The sequence below is a fragment of the Lentinus tigrinus genome (assembly GCF_003813185.1).
Source record: "Lentinus tigrinus ALCF2SS1-7 unplaced genomic scaffold L226scaffold_16, whole genome shotgun sequence".
Classification (NCBI taxonomy): Eukaryota; Fungi; Basidiomycota; class Agaricomycetes; order Polyporales; family Polyporaceae; genus Lentinus; species Lentinus tigrinus.
The window spans coordinates 445,033-466,100 of NW_027137925.1; the positions used below are offsets into that span (position 1 = coordinate 445,033).

Consider the following 21,068-nt stretch of genomic DNA (forward strand, 5'->3'; position numbering starts at 1 on the left):
GCTCTAGAAGAGAGAATTTCGCCCGTTTCCCATTCATGAAGCTGCGAGCTTCGTGCACCAGTGATCGGACGGGAGGAAGACGCGCTATGCACTAGCGCCGGCCCCTCCCGTTCCGGGCTTGGCGACGCGTGGCAGCAGCGATGCACCTGGCACGAGAAGGAGACGGTCGAAACCACGACTTCACAGAGCTTCCCCTTCGACAATGTAACAACCATCGGCAACTGTCAATTCTATTCTTGCAAAGTTCAGATACCTAGGCACTATTCAGTACTGCTTGACCATCGTTACACCGAAGTTAGGACTTGGCTTCGCCGGAATCCAATCCATGCCACGCGCTCGGCGACTCTTGCAAGGCGGCGATGTGCTGCGGCCAGTCTAGGAGTATATGTACTTCGAAGTGCCCGGTTGGGATGATGGCAGCGGGAGCTACAGTATGTACTACGTGCCTGCAAGTCTTTTGCCTCCCGAGTCTAGCCTAGTCGCCGATCCAAAGCCGATAGTGCATCAGTGATAAACCACACGGACCACGCCCCCTCCTTCCACCTGATCATCTGCCTTTTCTGGGCGTCCTTGTCGTCAAATTGCATATCCAACAATATCGAATGTGCCTCCTTGACCTTGCGATCTGTGTCTAATTGACATCCGATGCGACCGGGGCACGGGAATTTCAATTGTCTATCGCTAATGATACTGGCGTCGTACAGCCGGAGTATGCAAAGAAGAAGGTTCCCTGACAGCGGGCGGCACGGTCGGAAGTATATTGGTGAGTGAATTCCGGCGTCGTCGACTTTGTCTCTCCCCACTACTAACAATGCCGCTCTTCGGTAAGCACAAGGACACCTCCCCACCCGAAGAGCCAAGCTCGCCTGCTGCCTGCGAAGGCCAGACTGCTCCGCCTACCATCGCCTTTCCTCAGCCTACGCTCAGTGGCGACAACGATGATCTTACTACTGCGAAGAAATTGGACGATGCATTCCGATCTGTTGGGGATGCGAAGCAAGGGTTCCACAAGTACGAGGACAGCAAGTCGCGCAAGTTCTTGAACAAGTCAGGTTCGTTATACACTTCCGATCTCCGAGCAAGACTGAGCACGAAGCGTGCTGCTATAGGCGACGCCGTGAACTTACTGCAAACGAACGTCACCACCGCCCAGAGTTACTCATCACCAATGAAGACGGTGTATGAGAGCGACGCCATGAAGGTCGTACGGGAAGGCGTCAACACGCTCATTGATAATCTTCCGGGACTTATCAAAGCACTCGACGAAGTGGCCAAGCTGCATCCATTCATCGGAAGTGAGTATCTTCACAGAGGTGCCTTCCGCTCACTCACCACGAAGGTGACAGTTGCTGTCGGCGCGTTCCGCGTCGTGGTGGAACTTGACATCAAGCGGCGAGACAACGATAAGAAGATCGGAGTGCTCTTCGCGGAAATGAAGGACATGATGGAGGCCCTATTGCAGTAGGTTCTCTCACGTGCCGGTGTCTATGGTATGGAGCACTCACGCACTACTCAGACTCCGCTCGATCAAGGACGAGGAGGCCATAGGTCCCGACGGCCTCACCATCAAAGCTCGCATGCAAGAGCTCGTCAAGCAGGCAGCCGATGAGATCAAGAGTTGCGCGAACGCGTGCGACACGTACTCCAAGAAGAAGCTGATCGTGAAGGTCATCAAGGGCTCTGTCTGGGACGGCACCCTCAAGGGTTTCATTGACGCGTTCGCCAACCGGCGCAAGGCATTCACGTTCGCGCTGTCTATCCACATCGGTGTTGGAGTGGACGATGCAAACCGCAAGCTGAAGCTCATCGACGCGAAGATCGACATAGTGCTCGAATTCTTCGCGAAAGCCGTGACGCCCGAGCAACAGGAGCTCGCCGCTCTCGTACAGAAGAAAGGCGGCCCGACCGCAGTCATGGGCGACAACGATACCCTGAAGGAGCTTTTGAAGTTCAAGCCGGCGTCGACTACGATTACGAAGAGGGACGGGGCCGAACACAAGGCTCACGAGGGCGGCGGTGATGACTTGTCCATCGTCAAAGAAGAACTGTTCGATAGCCCGGAGCTCGCGATCAGGAAGAACCTGGATATCTTCGAACGCAAGTTCAAGATGCAGCAGAGGGAGCTCACGGAGGAGGTCAAGAGGGTAATTCACCACGAAGGCGATCGTGTGATCGAGGCGGTTACCTCTGGGCCCCATGAGAGGATTATCGACCCAGTGAGTGATCTACATGGTGTCGCGCCGAGAGTTCATAACTGACGGTAAAACCAGGATATTCACGCGATCTGGAAGGAGATGGTGAGTCTGCTGTTCGTATCATGGGCGATCGCTTGACAGTCATCCGTTCATAGCGTTGGCCTGGACACGTCAAGGCTCGTCATTTCGTCCTTGCGCTGCGCGACTTCTACCGCGAACAATTGGAGATCAAGAAGCGAAAGATACACGGTGTAGAAGAAGCCGCGTCTCGACTGAACGACCAGGACGAATGGGCTCTAGAGTACATCAGCCTCGCCAGGCTGCAAGCCATCTCGGAGGCTGTCGACGATGACGCTTCCGGGTTCGTCACGATCGCAGAAGTCAATCAGTTCACAACTTCGCGGCCGAAGGACTTCAGGTACGTACCCATACACATTCGACCTGCATTCTTGTCCTCAATGACGTTGCCCACCAGCCTTCCGCAGTGGATCGCGTACTGGGCAGTTGGTATGTCCTCTTACAACGACCACCCGGAGCATCTGCTGAGATAGTTTGTCAGGGTGGCATATGACGTCTCAGGACTACAGAGCGAAGATAGTGGACATCTTTGCCAAGATGTTCTCAATGCGCCCGCTCATACACCCCGCCAACCGGAATGCTGTTGATCAGTACCTGCGGGCCGTGTGGCGGAAAATCTGCACGCTGACCTCATCCCTTGTCACCACGACGTACCCAGACTCGCTCCGAGATCGTTTTAGTACTTACGTCGAGTCGGAGGAGCAACGGCTGCGCGAGGGTCTCGAGACGGTCAAGTACGACATTGACGCCATGGATACGCTGTCGTTGATCATGGGCCCCGGGCGGGTGGAGAAGGTGAGCACGCCTTGGATTGTGTACCTTTGGGGTTAACGCTGACATTCAGGCGACAGACCTTATTCCCGCTTCTGTATCTACTCCTTCGCCGCGACTTCGAGATCTTTCGTGTCTGTCGGACGAGAATGATCCACAAGGACGAGCTCTGGGACGCCTCAGACACCATCCTCTACGTGCTCGATGCTGTGATTAACCGATACAACGATCTTCTAGGTGAGTTCGCAGACCATTATAGTACATCAGATCCATCTCACACAGTTTCACTTCGCAGTTACATTCAAGCAACAGAAGGTGGACCCGGCGAACCAGTTCAAAGTCCACGCGAGCGAGCTGGTGAGCAGACATACTCGTTGTCAATTCTCATGTGCTGACATGCTCCCGTAGTTCGATTACTGGCACGATGATGAAGACTTTTGGTCGCTCAAGAATCTCAGGACATACGAGTTCAAAGAGTTGGACTACAATGATGAGGAAGAAGACCAGAACGTCGACGTGGGCAAACTCTTGAACTACCCCGCTGCGGATGATGACCTTTACGTCGTTCCGAACGACGTCCTCACGGAGGGCGACGCCCAAGCTGACGAGGCGGTCCGACTGATGTTAGCCTTACTTTCTGTCTCGAAGATGATCAGCACTGACTAGTTTGCAGACTCGGGCGGTGGCACGGATTCCAAGCTGCATCGACGCGGTTCCCCATGGGTACCATGATCACGTTCTGCTTGCATGCATCTGCCGACCATGGCTCGTACGAGGCAGGCGCCGTCGGCGCGCACGGTACTGCCTTCACAGTTCTGGGCGGGTACAGGACGAAGGAGGATGGAACGATCGAGTACTCATTCACTCGGACGTACGCTGCACGCATCAAGAAGTCGTACTTCGTGGGTACGCTCGACGAGGACGGCGTGACGCTCTCCGGGAAGTGGGGATACAGCCTCGAGAAGATGGATACTGCATTCTGGTTCAAGCGCGGCGTTGCGCCCGAGATCCTTGTAGCGCGGCCGCCCCCTGCCGAGTTCGAAGAAAACAAGATACGTGCATTATGGAACTATGCGCTCACTTATTCGCTGGATGAGGCGCGTAGGAGGCTGTACTCGTGGTCGTACTTCAAGGAGCGACGCGACATGCGGACGGAGTACCTTGAGCTACTGGAGCGCGAGGTGGACGATCTCTCTACGGAGGAAGACATCGCGAGGTTCGCGTACCTCGACCGCAAGTCAACATACGATGATGTCCGATGCTACTACATCCTCCAAAACTACCGCCAGCGTCCCAAGCCTGCGCACTTGTAAGTCGACTACACTTTATCCTTTACAATGACTCCGGATCCTCGATCGCTTACTTGCCCAATCGTGCAGTGATATCTATTGCGACAACTGCGGCGATCACATCTACGGCACCCGAGTGGTCTGCATGGAGTGCGGGACGCGTTTCACGTTCGATTTCTGCGAGAAACCTGCCTGCGTGAGCTCGGAAATCAAGAGCCGCGACGACGTGGAGGCCCCGCACTTGCCCACACACGATCTGCTCAAGATCCGTACGAACATCCTCCACCATCGCGAGATTGGCACAGTCCTGCGCAACGCGACGGAGGGGCTCAAGCGCGCGAAGACGCTGCTCGAGCGGGCGGCCAAGGGTGCGGAGGAAGACGAGGCGAGCGAGAGCGGGAGTGGGAGCGACGAGGAACACAAGGACGGGGAAGCGTCGGGCCAGTCTCCGACGACTCCTTCGAGTCCGAAATTGGCCCACCGCGACTTCTCAGACCCGTCAGACTCGGACTCCGAGGCTGAAGTCCCGGTCCTGACCTGCGTCTCGTGCTCTGAGACCATCGCCCAGCCGTGCTGGTACTGCATTGACTGTCCTGGTACGTCCTTCGCTTTTGTTCCCAAGTTCTATCGCGCATCGTCTCATTCATTGACCTTCATTGAGCAGAAGACGCGAACATCTTCGTCTGCCAGTCCTGCGACGAGAAAGGCGGCGTCACGGTCGGGGACCACTTGGGGACGCACACGCTCGTGCGGTGCCTTGAGCCACCTGCGGAGGAGGACAGCGACGAGGAACAGGACAGCACGGACGATCGGGTCGCCGCGCTCGAGACACAGATATCCGCTCTGACGTCCCAGATGAGCCGGATAGAGAAGCTGCTGCAGTCTCTCGTAGGTGGACGCACGGCAGAGCTAGTTGTGGACGGAGAAGCATAGGGATCACCCATTGGAGCTACTAACTATACCACACCACTTGTACCATGCATACACATGCTCACGACCAATGATTCATGACGCACTGCAATCCCAGATTAGGTCTACTCGTCAGGGTATCATGAACGAACAGCTCCAAACAACACGAAGCCCTCACCCGTACATATCCTCGGCTTAGTTCAAGCTGACCTTGATATCATCCACCCTCCTCCCCAGCCCATCAATCCGGTCCTCCAGCTCCCGTACATTGCCCTTGACGAGGTTCTCGTTCTCCGACAAGCTCTTCTCTACGCCCTCGACCGCGCGCTGCAAATCCTCCAGCGCTGCCCGCGTCCGCCTCTGCTCCTCCTCCAAGCCATCGAGCGTCTTCTGGAAGCCCGCTGCAGAGGTGTGCAATGCCGACAGCGTGCGCAGGCGGGTGAGGATGTGCGGGATGTGTGGGAGCAAAGGGGTGAGGCGCGTTAGGACCGGGGCGAGCTGTTCTTGCAGAGCGGTGTTCGACGCGTTCGACGCGGGTGCGCCCGTCGAGGGAGAGGCGACAGCGGGCGACGCGGGTGCCCCAGAGCCGGAATGGTGAGCGCCGCGCCGTTGGGTGCCATGGTGTGCTTGACCGCCCGACGTGCTGGAGGTGCGTTCGAATTCAGAGTTGAGCAGCTTGATACGCCGCGAGATGGAGTCGATGTGTCGCGGCTGGGTGAGGAGGGAGAGTTGGGCGTTGAGGCGCGTGAGGAGAGGAAGGAGTGGAGGAGGGAGAGGCGATAGCTATACATAGATTATGCTACGTAAGTTTGAGTATATGCACACACGGTTGGAGAACGCACCTCATCGAGAGCCGTGCTCGACGACCCAACAAGCTTCTCAAGCTCCCCCACGCGTCGGTCCATCTCCGCGATATCCCTCACCTCAGGTGTCCTGGGCTTCGCGGGGAGCACAAGCTCCGGCCTCTTCGCCTCACCCTCTTTCCCCTCCTCAGCGTCCTTCTTCCCGGGCTTCGGCTTCGTGTTGGGCGTCGGCTCCGCCACTTTGACAATATCGTCCTCCTCTGCATCCGACTCGCCCAGCATGACGCTCACAAGCCTCCCCCTTCCCTCCCTCGCCCTGCTGATCTTCTCAATCCGCCGCTTCACGTCGACCATGCCCCGAATGAGCTCGCCCGGGTCCCCCGCGTGCCCCGCCTCCTTCTCCTTGCGCAGCAGTGGGTTCGTCGGGTCCGAAAGCTCGACCTCAAGCGAGGCGACTTCGGCTTGGAGCAGCCGCAGACGTTGGGAGAGCGGGAGTGAGCCGAAGCCCGGGCCGGAGCCTTGCGTGGGGGAGGGAGGGCCAGAAGGCTCGTTGCTTGTTGGCGATGGGGGGTAGACGTACTGAACCTTTGGTCGGTGGTGCTCTGCATGTGTATATGCGTGCGTGTGGGTGTTTCACAGCAACGCCGCGGTTGGACAATGAAAGGAAACCGGAATTCCACAGATCGATGGTGATGAGGTTTTGGAGAGCGGGGAGTGAGAATGATAGGATGAGACGCACTCTTCTCAGCTTTCCTGAACTTCTTGGACGCCTCATCCGGGTTCACACTGCTCGAGTCTAGCTCCTCCCGCCCTGCTGACGCCTCCCCAGGCTTGCCGCGTCCATGTCCGCGCGCCGGTGCGCCTGATTCGTCCTCGCTCGAGTCGCCTTTCTAGCGAGACGTGTCAATGTGAGGGGCGAGGACAGATGCGACGGTACTGACGTTGTCTTGCGCAGTCGGGAAGACGTCCTCCGTCTCGTAGACGTCAGGTGCGGTGTCCTGCGTGGTTCGATCAACAAAGAGGTTATCTAGCCCCAATAGAGAGATACATACAATGTCGGGAAGATTGGCGTACTTGTTCGCGCTCATCGTCGAGAGTGTGAGGGAAAGAGGGTGGATGAGCAGCAGGAAAGACAAGAAGTAGCAAGCAGGTAAGTAGCAATCAAAGACACGAAGCGCGTCGAGCACCCGAACCAGTCAAAAAGCGTCACCTGAGCGATTCGAACACTCGCGGGCAAAGCCCAACCGCTGACAGCTATGAATAGCAGGCGATCCCGTTAACCACTCCGGCAAAGTGACTGACAATGTTTAGATTGTATAACTTTTCTTGTCTCAATTTTACAGTAGTTACCCGTACCGCCTCTTCAACGTCTTCCGCGGTATAAGTACGTCGGCGCATGTGTCGGTGGTCCACGGACCTCCTCGTAGCGAAGGGTACTCCCGGCACAAGCGCAATTGAATTGTTTCGCGCGCGAGTACTTGCAATCCGAGACCGCCTAATATACTCGCTTCGCTTGCAATTGCGAATTTGAGGACAGCATGCAAGTACAGCGCAGAGCCACGACCTTCAAGTTCCTGCATTACATCTGCACCACAACGACCTCTTCTCTCCTCACCTCTGTGCCCTCTCCCGTTTGCGCACAACCCCCATAGTAGTAAGTATTAGTCACGCTCGTCATTGTCCCTATACCCCTGGGTAGCTCTTGACCAATAGCTTACTCCCTAGTCCATACGCATCTGCTTCCCTCTCGTTCGTCCCTGGTCGCTTTCCCGTTTCTTGGCCTCATTCACGGTGCGGTCATATCTGATATATTCCGATGCGTCGTTCGCTAATCTCTTCACGCAGTCTTCTCCATGTGGGTTCTGAGTACCGACCGCGCCGAGCTCCACTCCTTCGCTTCCCCCGAGGAAGTCCCAGATGCCAGCTTCGCAGCCCTCTCACATGTCTGGAACAAGCCTGGAGACGGGCCTCCCGAACAGTCGTTCCAGGACGTCCGGAAGATCCAGGAGACGTGCGCCAAGGATGGTACGAATCCTCGCGACTTCGTAGGCGAGAAAATCAGGCGGTGTTGCGAGCTCGCGGAGAAGCATGGATTCAAGTGGTTGTGGATCGATACATGCTGCATCGACAAGACGAGCAGTGCGGAGCTCTCGGAGGCGATTAACTCAATGTTTCGCTACTACTCCCTCGCACGGATTTGCTATGGATACCTGCGGGATGTCCCAGATCTCGACGATATCTGTAACGACTCTCGCTCGCATGCAGACGTGTTCACACGGAGTATCTGGTTCAAGAGAGGCTGGACGCTGCAGGAGCTCATTGCTCCCCGCTTCTTCCTTTTCCTCTCCACGTCGTGGCAGGTCCTGGGAACTAAAGCCGACTTTGCCGATATCTTGGAACGTTCGCATCGCATCCCCGCGACCGTCCTCCGACTCGAAGTCAGCCATACGGAGTTCAGCGTTGCTCAGCGGATGTCTTGGTTTAGACGTCGGCAGACAACACGTGTGGAGGATGAAGCGTACTGCCTCCTAGGACTTCTAGACATCCACATGCCCCCGCTCTACGGAGAGGGCAGGGATGCATTCTGGCGACTACAAAAGAAGATCATGAAGCAGTCTTCAGACACGACGCTGTTCGCATGGTGGGCAGGCTGGGGATTAGAAGAGGACGTTTGTTCTTGTCTGTTTGCTCCATCGCCCTCCGCATTTTCTGTTGACAACCCGTCAGCCATCACATATTCACCTCCGAAATGTAATGAGGAACGGGCTCATCTGATACAGAAAGTGAGTTGGCAGGAGTCGCTCAGGAGCGCACAGTGCATCGCCGCTAACAGCCGCACACTGGCAGGATGCCGCCCTTGGCTCGGAATGTCGAGATAAACTCCATGATCATATGACTCTTTCTATTACCCCTGAGGGAGTCCTGGCACATATTCCGCTCATCGAGTGCGAGGGAAAGATGTTCGCCGACTTGCACCGGTCCAATCGGCGCTGTCGAGTACTGCTCTGCCTCGAAGCGGATCCCAGTCAGGCGCCGCGTGCGTCCCGCCGGCCTTTGTACGCTGTCTGCAATCCGCGGATGGCGTGCATAGACCCTCCCACCGAGCCTGGCCGATACACCATCGACGGCTGCTCCGTCTCTGCGTCCTGGCAGACGATTCTTATCAAACATCGCCCTTCGTCGCGTCGACTACCTGGCCAGCTATCAGATGCCCATAGTACCTCATCCTTCATTCCGGCTGCACCTATACAGCTCGCTCACGATGCGCCGTTCCGCTTCGATGAGGCCTGCATTCAGAGGTTCTCATGCGCCAGTGTAAGGTGGACAAAGTGGAGGTTCGCCATGCACAGCATCGCTCCCTAGTAGCATCCGACTCCCACTCGGAGCTCTCAACGACATACATCTTCACGGATTCTAATCTCTGGGCCGCAAATTGCACTGTCATGGTCATCAAGGTCGGACAATGCTGCCCAGGAGGGCTTCCCAGGGGTCAGCCCCGGCTTACGCCGGCTCCTGTTTGGGCGAAAGTTCAGTTTGGGGCGCAGGAGCACGATGACATATTCACGAAGGTCTTGGACGATGCTGAACACGACGGCGACGAGGATCACGTCTCGCGATGGCCCGCACTCCGGAAGAGATTTCACACATTGTGGGTTTATTCTCGTCCATATCCTTCTCGCGCTGTGGTGTCCCTATCCTTCAGGCCTTGTCCTATAAACCCTGCAGGGACGCTCGTATTGGACGCGTCGATGCAACGAGTTTACTGAAGTCGCGCAGCACTAGCCCCCACGGATCATCGTAATGTACTTTGTTGCTTCATGATGTCCTCGCATGTATGTAAGCACGCCACGTACTATCATGGCATTGGGCGCGCTCATTGCCTAGATGAAGTTGTGGAACGGGCATGAAAGGAGGCGTCAGCATGTCTGCGGGATGAGAATAAACGAGGATGAGAACTAAAGAGAGAAGTGAGGAGAACGGATCGGCAAAGTAAGGAGAGGGATGGGGTAAGCGACACGCGGGAGATGGGCTGTGGGCAACTTGCGCGGACTTGCGCGCTGAGGAGCCTATCAATAACTACATGTTGACTGAGTGTACCGGAGGACGTATTGAAAGAGCGACGGTCCGGACATCGATGGTAGGGACCTAGAGACGAGCAAAGTCGAGCTCGATACATATGCGGAGTTACTTGCTATGTACCGACTAGATGAGGGTTATCATTGTCAATCGTGGTGGACGGTCGATAAGACCGACTCGTGTCTACAGCATATCCGAGCTTCATTTCTGCTTCATCTCCCTGTCTATCGCCCACCGTACGGCCTCTTCTACGTCTTCCGCGATGTACGTCGGTGTATGTGTCGGCGGCCCGCGAGCCTCTTCGTAGACACCCGTCTTCACGAGAACGGAGGGCCAGCCTGCAGCGTTGGCTCCTGCGATGTCTGTTCGCAGTATGGTTCAGCTACAACTGCCCAAGGCGATGAACGAACGCGCGCGTACCTGACTCGGGGTTGTCTGCGCGGTGTAGGGTATCTCGGTTAGTATGGCTGACACAAGTGCACGGTGGAAGTCACGTACCTCCCACCATGTAGCTAGAGGCAAAGTCAGCCTCGTGGACGGAGAAACAGATGCGACGCACTCACACTCGGGGCATCTCCTCGACGCGGCCTCCTGCGAGCTCTTCAAGCCTGTCTCGGAGCACCTTCTCTGCGAACTTGTACGTCGCCGCCGTCGGCTTGCCGTACTGCGTGACGTGAGGGTACGGCGTGCCCACAAGAGCCTGCAACGATGACGATCTCAGACCCCTCCCATCGCATGCAACACCCCATAATGCACACACACCTCGTACACTGTCTGGAACGCCATGCGGAACGCGCCCTGCCCGAGCCGGGGCTGCGGGAAGTCTGACTTCCACAGCAGATCCGGGTTGCAGAACACCACCTCGATCGGCGGCTTCTCTCCCTTGGGTGCTACTTGTCTGTGCTGCGACGGCGCGCCTTGCGAGTGCGCGCGCTCGTGCTGCGGCAGCGGTTGCTGGTCGGCAGGCTTGGGCGTGTCGAGGTATGGCCCACCGATGATGCCGCCCGAGCGGATGACGTCGAGGGTGATCTGCATGTCGAGTGACCAGTTGCGCGGGTCGTGGAAGACGAAGATGGCGGAGATGGGGGTGGTGGAGAAGTCGACGGGCTGCATACCGGGAGGTTAGGTCTGGTCAGCATCGCGAAGGGGAGCCCTACCTTGGTCGATGCACGTTCCTCTGGTGTGAGCTCGTGGAACGGCCAAGCTCTGCAGCCTGTGAGTACGATGTAAAGTACAAACTGGGTCATCACCTACTCAGGTTTCCACGCGAGTACGTCCAGTGTCGTGTAAGCTTGCTTGAAACCGTAGCTATCAGATGCTCGCATCAACAAGTATTATCTTCGCGCCAGCATACTCTGCAAACCTTTCGGCGACTTTGCGTACGACATCGTTGAGCCCTCCGAGCACGAGGACTGGCTTGTCTGCATATTTGTGTGCGACAGACTTGAGGATAGTATGTGCTTGAACGATCTGGTTGCTGTGGATCTGCGACGCCCTGTCAGCACCGATATCGCGCGTCCACTACGGCAATTGGCAAAACTTACCTGGACACCAAGCTGAGAGCTCAGCTTGTGTTTTCGTACTTCTTCGTGGGTACCGCCTCCATTGGTAAGCTGCGGGATGGCAATTCAAGATGCATTCCCACGGAGTGGAAGGTGCGGAGGCGTACCAAGATGAAGGGTATCTTCCTTGCAAAAAAGGTCAGCACATGAGTGATCTAGTATTCGTCTTACTTACACTCCCATGGGATTCGCGCCGTTGAGCATATCTAGTGCCCGCCTGGCGGCAGGTATCGTGTGCGGTCCGCGGAGGAGGACCCCATCCTGTGTACGAATACCGTCAGGCTTTATACTTCAATACATGTTGAGGCATAAGCACTATGTCAAAGGTGAATACGAGAGGAGGCAGTCTTGAACCACCCGCGCGATCTGGTGAAGTACAACGTTATGCTCAGCGCGCTGCGAGAGAGGAAAAGACGTGACGTACACTGGATTTGTCGAGATTGGACTGCCCGAGCACAGAAGACATTAGTGCTCGATCTGACACATCTTGAGGAGCTGCTGAAGGCGAGTCTCTGCATGTCGAACGACCAGCGTCGGAGAGGACCGTCAAGTACGAAGGCAAGGATGAGCGCGCCACAGACGCCGGCGGGATGTGGGTTAGCGCCTGACGCGATACGTCACGCGAGTGCGGGGAGCTCGTGATTGCCTCCTTTCCTCGTCCGAGTCGTTGCCCTCGACATCCGCTCTCGCTCTCTACCCTTTCCACGTCTTTGCAGATGAACACAGCGACGCCGTGAAGCCTCCCTTGTACAGTCATGCCTACGACCGCGAAACCTGCCGACTTGGACGCTGCTCACTCTACCCCGCTCGTCGAGTTCCTCAACACTCTTCCGTCTCCCCTCACGACCACCCTTGTCGCCCTCGCGCCGTCGATCGCGAGGCTCAGACATGTGCTGCAGATATTGATGTGGAAGGCCCCTTGGGAGGAGTGCTGGCTCTTCCTTGCTTCGTGGTGGGCTGTATGTCTAATCCCGGAATTGGGTCTCAGGTGCGTGTCTCGTGCCAGCGACAAGTTGTACCGTTCAAGATTGTACGTTCATTCAACCACTATCCCCCGCGGGATACATAACCCACAACACGAGATAGCCGAGACATATCGTCTAAACCATGTTCAGAGGGATATCCCGCACCAAGGTGCACGTCGCTTTGGAGAGCGCGTTCCGTCAAGTTGGAGGTCCCGTTCATCATCTCGTCAGAAGATGATGAACGCGACCTCCGACTGGCTACCTATCCAACTTTTGCATTATGGACGCACGAGCCCGCTATTGCACATTCGATGCCAAAGTTGGACTTCCCCTCCTTGCTCGTTGAAGAAGTGCCCATGCTGCACTTGAGGTCTGACTCGGAATTGCCATGTCCCTTCATTGGTGGCATACGCATGTCCACAGGATGACCTGTCAGTACGTGCTTATGCAATAGATCCTCCCCTTGCTTCGTTGCTTTACTGGGCCGAGTATACATGGAGGGCTCTGATCCCAGCTCCTTACATCTGTATACCAGGGTGTTCTAATACCGCTTCCTCCGGTAATTTCTGTGCTTTTTCGGTGCGAGATTTTGTGACCGAAGAGCTTCGTGCGACCACTGGTATTCAAGTCCACAGGAGGTTGCAAAGAGCGTCTACAGGCTTTGAGTACTGGTTGTCGCGCTTCTCTCCGTCTCACAGTTTCTCCTCTGTTCCTTCTCCAGTCGTTGTGGGGAGGGAGAGCATGCACTTTTCTGTGGGTTAGGTGAATCAAAGTGGTAACTGGTGGAAATCATGTACACTTTTGACGGTATAAGGCGTCGCTTCAGTAGTACAGCTCCACAACTCTTTGCATGCTGACTATACTCGCAGATATGTACTACCTTGCGCTGTAGCTCTACTCTTCTTCCGTCTACGATCCATCCCGCAAGTACAGCCAACAAGCCCGCCAGTGACAGAGGATACCCTCCAACGGGCCATCGCCGACCTCACGACTATTCATGCTCTTCTCCCGTCTCTACCCGCACTTACTGAACCGTCTGCGATACCTCCACCCACGATTCTCCTCCGCTCCATCGCAGTGCTCTACATACCCTACCTCGCCGTCACTCACCTTGTCCGCATACGCATCATCCTCGCACTCGTCGGAACCCTCATCTTCACTTGGAAGGCTCGTTGGACAGTGGTCATGCGCGGTGCCCTCTGGCGCAGCGCTCACATCCGTTGGGCCCTCTACCGCGCATGGTCCAGGCTCTCCGGACAGCCGCTCCCGCCGATCACATACTCTCCTCAGTCGCAGTCCGACGCACAACTTGCGTCGGTCTCCACCTCTGCTCAAGCCCTCCCGTCCACGTCTATGCGATTTCTCTTCACGATCTACGAAAACCAGCGGTGGTGGATGGGTCTCGACTGGACTGCCGCCCTGCTCCCGGGCGAGCGACCGTCGTGGTGTTCAGCATCACAACAGCCGGCTGCACCCCCGAGTGCGTTCGCGCTCCCGGCGGCGACGACCGTCTACACGCTCGCTGCGGACGGGAAGCACCGGCTGAAGCGGACGGCGAAATGGCGCTGGGAAGAGCCCGAGTGGCGCGTCGTGGTGCATACGGAGGGCGCAGCGACAAGTCGCGTCGAGCGGCCGCTGCCGAGCGCCAAGGAGGAGAGCGCCGCGGCGGCGAGTGCGAGTCGGCTGTTGAAGGCGGCGGGGAAGATGCGCTCGCCGAGCTTGGACATGACGGACAGGAAGGGTGGGGACAAGGACCACGATGCGCATGGGGCGGATGCGCATGCGGGCGATCATGCGAGCGGTGCGGACGGTGCACATAGATCAGGGGAGGGAGACGAGGACGAGGAGCTGCTGACGGACCCCGACGGATGGGTGTATGCGGACAACAAATGGGAGGGCGCGAGCAGCAAGGGGGGAATGGGCAAGGTACGTGCTCACGGCGGATGGCTTGTGCAAGGTGTTGACGAATTATGTTCGCAGTACACGCGGTACCGGCGGTGGACGCGGATCGCGGTCCTCACGGAGACGATCGAGCTCGTCGAGCCTGGCGAGCTTGGTATCCGAAGGGATGAGCCTGTGCCAGACGTGCACAACCCGGCGGGGCCTCCTGCCCCGCTCACTATCTCCACTCAGCCACCTGCGGAAAGTTCGGGCGCGAAGGCGGAGGTGGCGCACGAGACTGCCATGACGGAGTCACCGACGACCTCGGAAGGCCCGCGCTCGTCGATCGACGACGACGGCTCGCGGTTGAGGCAGAGACTAGCGGCGGCGGTTAAGAGCGCGACGGGGCACTGAGTTGCGTTGTTGTGCGATCTCATCTGTGTATGTACGTTGTAATGGTACGATTCGTCCCAGAGACGCGGTGGGTGCGTGCCGGAACTGCGACCAGGGTATGGATGCAAGAGGGTCAGGTAAGAGGGTTCATGGTACTGTCAGATCTCAGTGGGTTGCTGACGCTGACTTTTGACGCTTGCACAGGTATATGTATCTCTCGAGCTTGTCAACAGCACTTCATGGATCCACGCAAGATCTGAGCGATCCCGCTCTCACGATCCTTTGATAGCAATACGAGAAGCCCGGTGTCAATCTGCTCCTTCATACTGACCACTGACCACCATCATCCCCAGCTTGGCCGCATCAAACGGACGTGCGGGTGCTCATGAGTACCACACGAGTGTTCGCAGAGGCTGGCAGAGCCGTCGAGGGCGCAGCCAGGGGCCTCCACACCCACAACAAGAAGAAAGCGGCGAAGGCGGCGAATAAGGCAGGTTAGTGGGTTCCTCTCATGATTTGCCGCAGTCTAAGGCTTAGGCTTACCGCCGCGTAACGACCAGACGACGCTGTGTCCGGCGCACAGTTGCTCGTCACTGCATCCGGCGGCGTACGCGATGGCACGGCGAGCCTCGTCGACAGCGTGCTCCCGCTCGTGAGTGCGCTGCAGGCGGTCGCGAAGATCCATCCGTGGCTCGAAGGTGCGCAGCGGTTGCGTACTAGGATGCAGTATAATTGGTTTACGGGGGCTTCCGGAATTTGCGCAGTGGTCGTGAACGCGTTCCAGGTCGTCGTCGAGCTCAATATGAGGCGCAGGGCGAATGATAGGAAGATAGGCCTGCTTATTGGTTCGATGCGGGACATGATGGAGAGCCTCCGAAGGTCAGTACTAATGCTTATACCGTACTCGTGGCATGGTCAGACAAGATGCTGACTATACGATTGGTTGGCATCGCTGACAGCTTGGAGACCGTCCCTGCGGAGAAGGCTCGGGCTGTGAACGGTACTAGTATCAAGACCCGCCTGGAAGACCTGGTTGCGCAGACGGCGGAAGACATCAAAGCTTGCGCGAGCGCATGCGACGTCTACTCGAAGACGCGGCTCCTGACAAAGGTGCTGCGGAGCATGACGTGGGACGACCTCTTCAAGCAGTACATCGAGCTCTTCGAGCGGCGGCGCGCGGACTTTATCCTGCGCATCTCCGTCCACAGCGGGCTCGTCCTAGAGGACGCGCACCACGCGCTGCAGGGCATAGACGAGAAAGTGAAGGAGCTCGTGAGGACGGTCGCGGAGCCTTCTCCTGAGGAGCAGCGGCTGCGCGAGATTGTCGAGCGCAAGGGCGGCGCGGAGGCCATTGCGTCGGACGATGCGCTGCTTAGGGAGGTGCTCAGGGCGGAGCCGCGTGTCGCGGGGGACCACGAGAGCGAGCTGAACTCGGACAGCTTGGCGACGGTCAAGGCGGAGCTGCTCGAGTCGGCTGCGGAAGCGGTGGAGAGGAACTCTGAGGTCTTCCGGCGCAAGTTCCGCTTGCAGGAGATGAAGATCGTGGAGGAGCTTACACGGGTCTCCCATGCGGAGGGCGACCGGATTATCGAGAGTGTCCTTGACGGCCCGCATAATGCGATTCACAACCCGGTGAGTCCTTCTTGCATGTAGCAGTGCAGGTTGGGCTGACGATCTGTAAAACCAGGACATACGCCATATATGGGCAGATGCGGTATGTTCTTCCCATTGAATATGGTGTAGCAGAGTGAGTTGACTGGATGCAATGTGCTCAAGGGCTGGCGCGGACGCGTGAAGTCCCGTCACTTCTTTTCTGCGCTCTATGACCATTGCCGAGGCTTGTTGGCCGCCGCACGGTCCGCTGCGTCAGCCATGCCCAGCTCGGACACGGCGGCGACCCTGAAGCTACTGAACCTGTCGCGTTTGCAGCGTGTGGCTGAGGCTATTGACGTTGATGCGACTGGGTTCATCACCGTGGTGGCTGTGAACCAGTTCACTGACTCTAGGCCTGAGTCGTGGAGGCGAGCATTGTTGACCTACCCATGTCCAGCGGCCAGCTAATAATATTTGCTGGAACAGCTTGCTCGAATGGATCGCCTACTGGGCAGTTGGTGCGTCGTCATGTACTGAACGTCTGTCTCACCTTCATGTTGACTTGTATTACGACTCGGAAGGTTGGGAGGACCAGATGACTGCATATCGGGACAAGATCGACGAGATCATCGCGAAGATGTTTTACCTGAGGCGCAGGATACGCATGGTCGATGAAGAAGTACTCGAGATATACCTTAGAGGCGTGCATGAGGAAGTGGAGGCGTTGACGCGCGCGTTCCGCCCGGAACTCATTTCCGTCCCTCCCGGGCTTGCGAAGTTGTTCCTGGAACGGGAGAATGCTGTTGAAGTATGACGGGATTCATGGGGCAAAATACCATCGGTACCTCCTTCGCACCATGTAGCCCCGCTTTGCCCCGCTTAGCACCGTTCACCCCTCTTTAGCCCCGTTCATCCCCGTATAGCACCCGGTAGCACCGTATCGCACCGTATTTCCCCCGGTAGCCTCTGATTGCCCCGAATCGCCATCACAGCACCGCTTTTTCACAAACTCTTGCCCATCTGCCTCGCTTAGCACCTCGTCCTCGACTTACTACATGTTAGCCCCCGTCAGCCCCAGTTTGCACTGTTTTGCCCCATTTAGCACCCTCCCACGAACGTCATTTTACTTTCTCCCTCGCTCCTACCCACCGGCAAGTTCTGTCTTCGTCACACCAAATCATCCCCCTTTCGCACCTCATCGCACCTGATTGCACCTCATCGCACCTGATTGCACCTGATTGCACCTTCTTCTTAGGGTCTGCACCGTTTCGCCAATGGCAGAACTAAGAACCACCCGCAAGGGGCACCGTGCCCCGCTACCGAGCCCTTGGGTCATGACACGCGAGATTCCCGACCCCGCCGCCGACTCAACCTCGCTGTCCTCCGCCCCGCGCCTCAAGTTTTATAAGTTCGATACCTCCGGGCCTCTCCAGGCGAACTTCCTCCCCAGCGAATTAGTTCACCTTTGCACTTCTTCCGTGCACTTTCTATCCGCTCGTGTCGCCGCCCATGTCTCTGCCCACTCCCCCGCGAGGTCTCTGCGTTCATCCCGTGTGTTGCAATGGCCAGTATCCCCCGTGCACGTCCTGGATGGTCTACCTCAACGGTGTCACCCGTTGTGTGCGTTCTCTCACTCACACACCGCTGCGCACGCTCATCTCCGCCTCGCTAGACTCCCACCAATCCTTCCGAAGCGTGCGGTGCCTGCGACCACCCGTGGTTAGCCCACACCATTCAAGTCGAAGAGCTCGTTCCGCCTGGCTACCCACCTCGCGCGGACGCCTTTCGTCGCGGACCGTGCCTGCGGCAACATTGCGGCGGCTTTTACTCGGTATGACGGTTCCATCGTCCTCTTACCCATTCACTCACCCCGCACGCAGCCCAGCGCTGTGCAAGAATGGCACCTCCGGACCGAATGTGTTTGCGGCGCTCCGCTGTACGCGCACAGCACCGTCGATGCTAATGCACCGTTGACCGTCTCCTCGTAAGTGCCCCTCGTCGCTGTCTCCTTCTTCTATCCCCCTGCCGCTCTTCTCTGGCTTCATGATCATGCCTGCTGAATCGGCTGTCCGGACCGCCTTAGCGCTCCCTCTACCCTCCCGGTCTCTACCGCGTCCATCCCAACCCAACCCGCGCCGCCACGACCCACGGGCCCTTCACCCGCCACCATAGCGCGAGCCTCCCCCATGGGCGCATATGCCGGACTGCGCGCCGCCGACCCGGGAACGACCAATGACCGCCGTGTTTCCAGCTATGAGCGAGCGCGCAGCGCATCCGGGCAGTCCGCGCATACCAATTCCCCACGCCTTCGCACCACCGTTGTCACATCATCCGGGTCTTCTTCCGCCCCACCGGCCTCGGGTGTGGTCGCGCGCTCTTCGGCGACCGCCTCTTCTTCGGGGGCTACGTCCTCCGCCCTCACCTCTGTGCTCGTGCATCTCATTCCCTTCCGGGTACGTCCTCATCACAATTCCCCAACGACGCTGTTGACCATGCCTATTTCTAGCACCACTCGCAGCTCCAGTCTGCGGACACATGGCCCCAAGGAGTCCCTTTCGCGTGGACTCCGGCCGAATATGGCGCGATGCTCGAACGCTGTGAGGACTTCAACTTAGTCTTTCCCGTCGATCTTCCCACTTCCGGGCCCGTTTGGGAAGAGCTGTGTGAACAGGTACTAGCGCATTGTCGTCGAGAAGGGTTGGTGTTCTCCGGGTACGACGCCAGCATTGAGCCGCAGGGTCCTCTGTACATGCCGTTCGCCCTCCTGTACAGCTCCGCCAAAGGTAACATGAGAACCAGCGCCCGGCGATACTATGTCGACGAGCACCTGGGCCCCATGGACTTCACTCTCAAAGCCCTCATCGCCAACCGCTACGCACAGCCTCCCTGGCCTAAGAAAGGCCAATGGCAAGGGATCCCGTTTGTTCGCATAGGTCCGTGGCCTCCATTGGTCCAATTCCCTCCTCGCTCATCCTTGTTACCAGTTCCTCGCTGCGGGGACGTCCACTCCCACTTGAGCCGTTGGCCTCTCTACGAGCGAAGTCACCCCTCTCTTCCCGACTTTTTGGACATTCGCTCCCGACATATGAATCACCCGTGTTTTCCCATGCGCGTTTTCGCCGGGCTGAATGACCACTTCGTCGCGGCATGCGACGACGACTGCCCCGTAGCCCCCGAACCCGATTCGCCCCACCGCGTCGCCTCGCCAGGTCCACTCCAAGGTGATCCGACCGATTTTTCTCCGCCCTCCGACGTCTATGACGACCCATCTTCATCAGACGAAGAATCTCCCCGCGCCCTTCTTCGCACCCGGCCACTCTTTCTTCCAGATGACCATTCCTCCACTGATGTGCTCTCTCCCGTCACCACGAACCCGCGCCCGCCCGTTGCAGTCGACCTCGCTGATCCCGCGCCTTATATCGCCGTGGGACCTCCCGCTCCGGCCCCACCTCGTCCTCATGTCGCCGCTCCCGCCGCTATTCCCACTGGGGCGATCTTGCTCGATCCCATCGACGACAGTCTGCTTCCTTTACCGGTCTTCCATCCCCTGGCGCCCCCGGTACGTCTACCCTCTCTTTCACCATTCCTCCTGACTTACCATCTCACCACACCGCAGCGCACTGAAACGGCCCCTATGACGACGTACCGCACCCGGCGCACCGCCTCGGGCAACTCGCGCGCAGGAGGGAGCACATCTACAGCCTCCTCCTCCGACCCAGCTGGTGGTCCTAGTGCGGCCACGTCTTTGCAGTCGCCCACTCGTCGCCGCTCGTCTGCTTCTTCTGACTCCGAGTACCTGCCTTCCAATGAGGTAACCCCGCGCTCGCGTACCCGTCGTCGAGAAGACGACGACAGCCACGAAGACGTTGAGGTATGTCGCCCATTGCGCTCCTCTGCAGATTTCCTCGCAAACTCACAGCCTCAGCTTCTCATGCGTCCCACCACCCGCCATCGCCATTCCAGCCCACGTCCATCCGCGCACATCCCCGATTTATCAGTGGTATGCCACTCTACTCCGACTCGTATCCACGCACTCACGCACTCATCAACCGGCAGGTCCCTGCGGCAGACGCGCCCCCGCCTCAGGCGTGCGCGATGCCTCTACCCTCACCAGAGGATTTCGCGGCATGGGTACGCCGCGTCGTCAGCGCTATCCCCACCGAGGTCTACCACGTCCGGCGCCCCTCCATCACTGCGCCAGATGTGCCCACGGCGGCCAAGTTGCTCCTCTTCCTCATCGAGTGGCTTTTCACACACGACGTCCAGGGAGATGACAATGCCACCGACCAGACCTTTCGTCGGGCGTTGCAACAGAAGTTCCAACTCCCAGCTACGGCCTGCGCTCTGACCAGTCTCCATCGCCTGTTGTCAACCGCACCCTCTTTGAACATCCGCGCGTATGTTCCTCCTCCTATTCTTTTTGTTAGCACTCACCTCATGCCTCCTCCAGCGGCGAAGGGCTCGGCGTCGGGGTCAAACGGGCTGTTCTACGAGCTGCCGTAGAGATCCTCATCGCGGACACGCATTGCTGGCAGGCTCGAGGCCGGTTCTA

General features: G+C 57.8%; 6 protein-coding genes and 1 non-coding gene across 7 annotated transcripts in view; 4 read left to right on the plus strand and 3 right to left on the minus strand.

Moving 5' to 3' along the window:
* Positions 1-811: 811 nt before the first annotated feature.
* Positions 812-5,266, plus strand: L226DRAFT_464837 (uncharacterized protein; the record flags this gene model as incomplete). The annotated part of the gene is made up of 14 exons (XM_067675888.1): positions 812-1,052; positions 1,110-1,295; positions 1,347-1,461; positions 1,517-2,216; positions 2,271-2,297; positions 2,351-2,613; positions 2,671-2,702; positions 2,755-3,068; positions 3,125-3,281; positions 3,340-3,401; positions 3,453-3,667; positions 3,718-4,353; positions 4,424-4,929; positions 4,995-5,266. The coding sequence occupies 14 exons, from the start codon at positions 812-814 to the stop codon at positions 5,264-5,266; spliced, it is 3,726 nt and encodes a 1,241-aa protein (XP_067534385.1).
* Positions 5,267-5,437: 171 nt separating this feature from the next.
* L226DRAFT_572070 (uncharacterized protein) lies at positions 5,438-7,133 on the minus strand (the record flags this gene model as incomplete). The annotated part of the gene is made up of 5 exons (XM_067684640.1): positions 5,438-6,025; positions 6,085-6,647; positions 6,785-6,935; positions 6,987-7,043; positions 7,098-7,133. 5 exons carry the CDS (start codon positions 7,131-7,133, stop codon positions 5,438-5,440), a joined length of 1,395 nt encoding a protein of 464 aa, XP_067534386.1.
* A 116-nt stretch (positions 7,134-7,249) lies between these two features.
* On the minus strand, positions 7,250-7,343 carry L226DRAFT_t137. Its single transcript has one exon. It is a non-coding gene; the product is annotated as a tRNA-Ser (tRNA).
* Positions 7,344-7,470: 127 nt separating this feature from the next.
* Positions 7,471-9,535, plus strand: L226DRAFT_98474 (HET-domain-containing protein). The gene is made up of 3 exons (XM_067687407.1): positions 7,471-7,699; positions 7,891-8,828; positions 8,893-9,535. Exons 2-3 carry the CDS (start codon positions 7,899-7,901, stop codon positions 9,406-9,408), a joined length of 1,446 nt encoding a protein of 481 aa, XP_067534387.1. The 5' UTR covers positions 7,471-7,699; positions 7,891-7,898; the 3' UTR covers positions 9,409-9,535.
* A 323-nt stretch (positions 9,536-9,858) lies between these two features.
* Positions 9,859-12,240, minus strand: L226DRAFT_553581 (HAD hydrolase). The gene is made up of 13 exons (XM_067682934.1): positions 12,109-12,240; positions 12,001-12,050; positions 11,860-11,945; positions 11,792-11,810; positions 11,667-11,735; positions 11,486-11,607; positions 11,377-11,430; positions 11,280-11,328; positions 10,885-11,229; positions 10,686-10,822; positions 10,621-10,634; positions 10,543-10,557; positions 9,859-10,484 (listed from the first exon to the last, which is right to left on the minus strand). The coding sequence occupies exons 1-13, from the start codon at positions 12,200-12,202 to the stop codon at positions 10,324-10,326; spliced, it is 1,215 nt and encodes a 404-aa protein (XP_067534388.1). The 5' UTR covers positions 12,203-12,240; the 3' UTR covers positions 9,859-10,323.
* Positions 12,241-12,340: 100 nt separating this feature from the next.
* L226DRAFT_536093 (uncharacterized protein) lies at positions 12,341-15,026 on the plus strand. The gene is made up of 3 exons (XM_067681039.1): positions 12,341-12,672; positions 13,519-14,575; positions 14,630-15,026. Exons 1-3 carry the CDS (start codon positions 12,440-12,442, stop codon positions 14,942-14,944), a joined length of 1,605 nt encoding a protein of 534 aa, XP_067534389.1. The 5' UTR covers positions 12,341-12,439; the 3' UTR covers positions 14,945-15,026.
* Positions 15,027-15,171: 145 nt separating this feature from the next.
* L226DRAFT_510120 (uncharacterized protein) overlaps positions 15,172-21,068 on the plus strand; it is a gene marked incomplete at its 3' end in the record, with an annotated part of 37,388 nt that continues 31,491 nt past the window's right edge. Inside the window, exons 1-8 of the mRNA XM_067678246.1 lie at positions 15,172-15,417; positions 15,484-15,621; positions 15,688-15,802; positions 15,883-16,555; positions 16,611-16,637; positions 16,700-16,953; positions 17,003-17,034; positions 17,098-17,324. Of these exons, the coding sequence (XP_067534390.1) occupies positions 15,309-15,417; positions 15,484-15,621; positions 15,688-15,802; positions 15,883-16,555; positions 16,611-16,637; positions 16,700-16,953; positions 17,003-17,034; positions 17,098-17,324 (1,575 nt within the window). The 5' untranslated portion in view covers positions 15,172-15,308. The remainder of the gene's footprint in view (positions 15,418-15,483; positions 15,622-15,687; positions 15,803-15,882; positions 16,556-16,610; positions 16,638-16,699; positions 16,954-17,002; positions 17,035-17,097; positions 17,325-21,068) is intronic.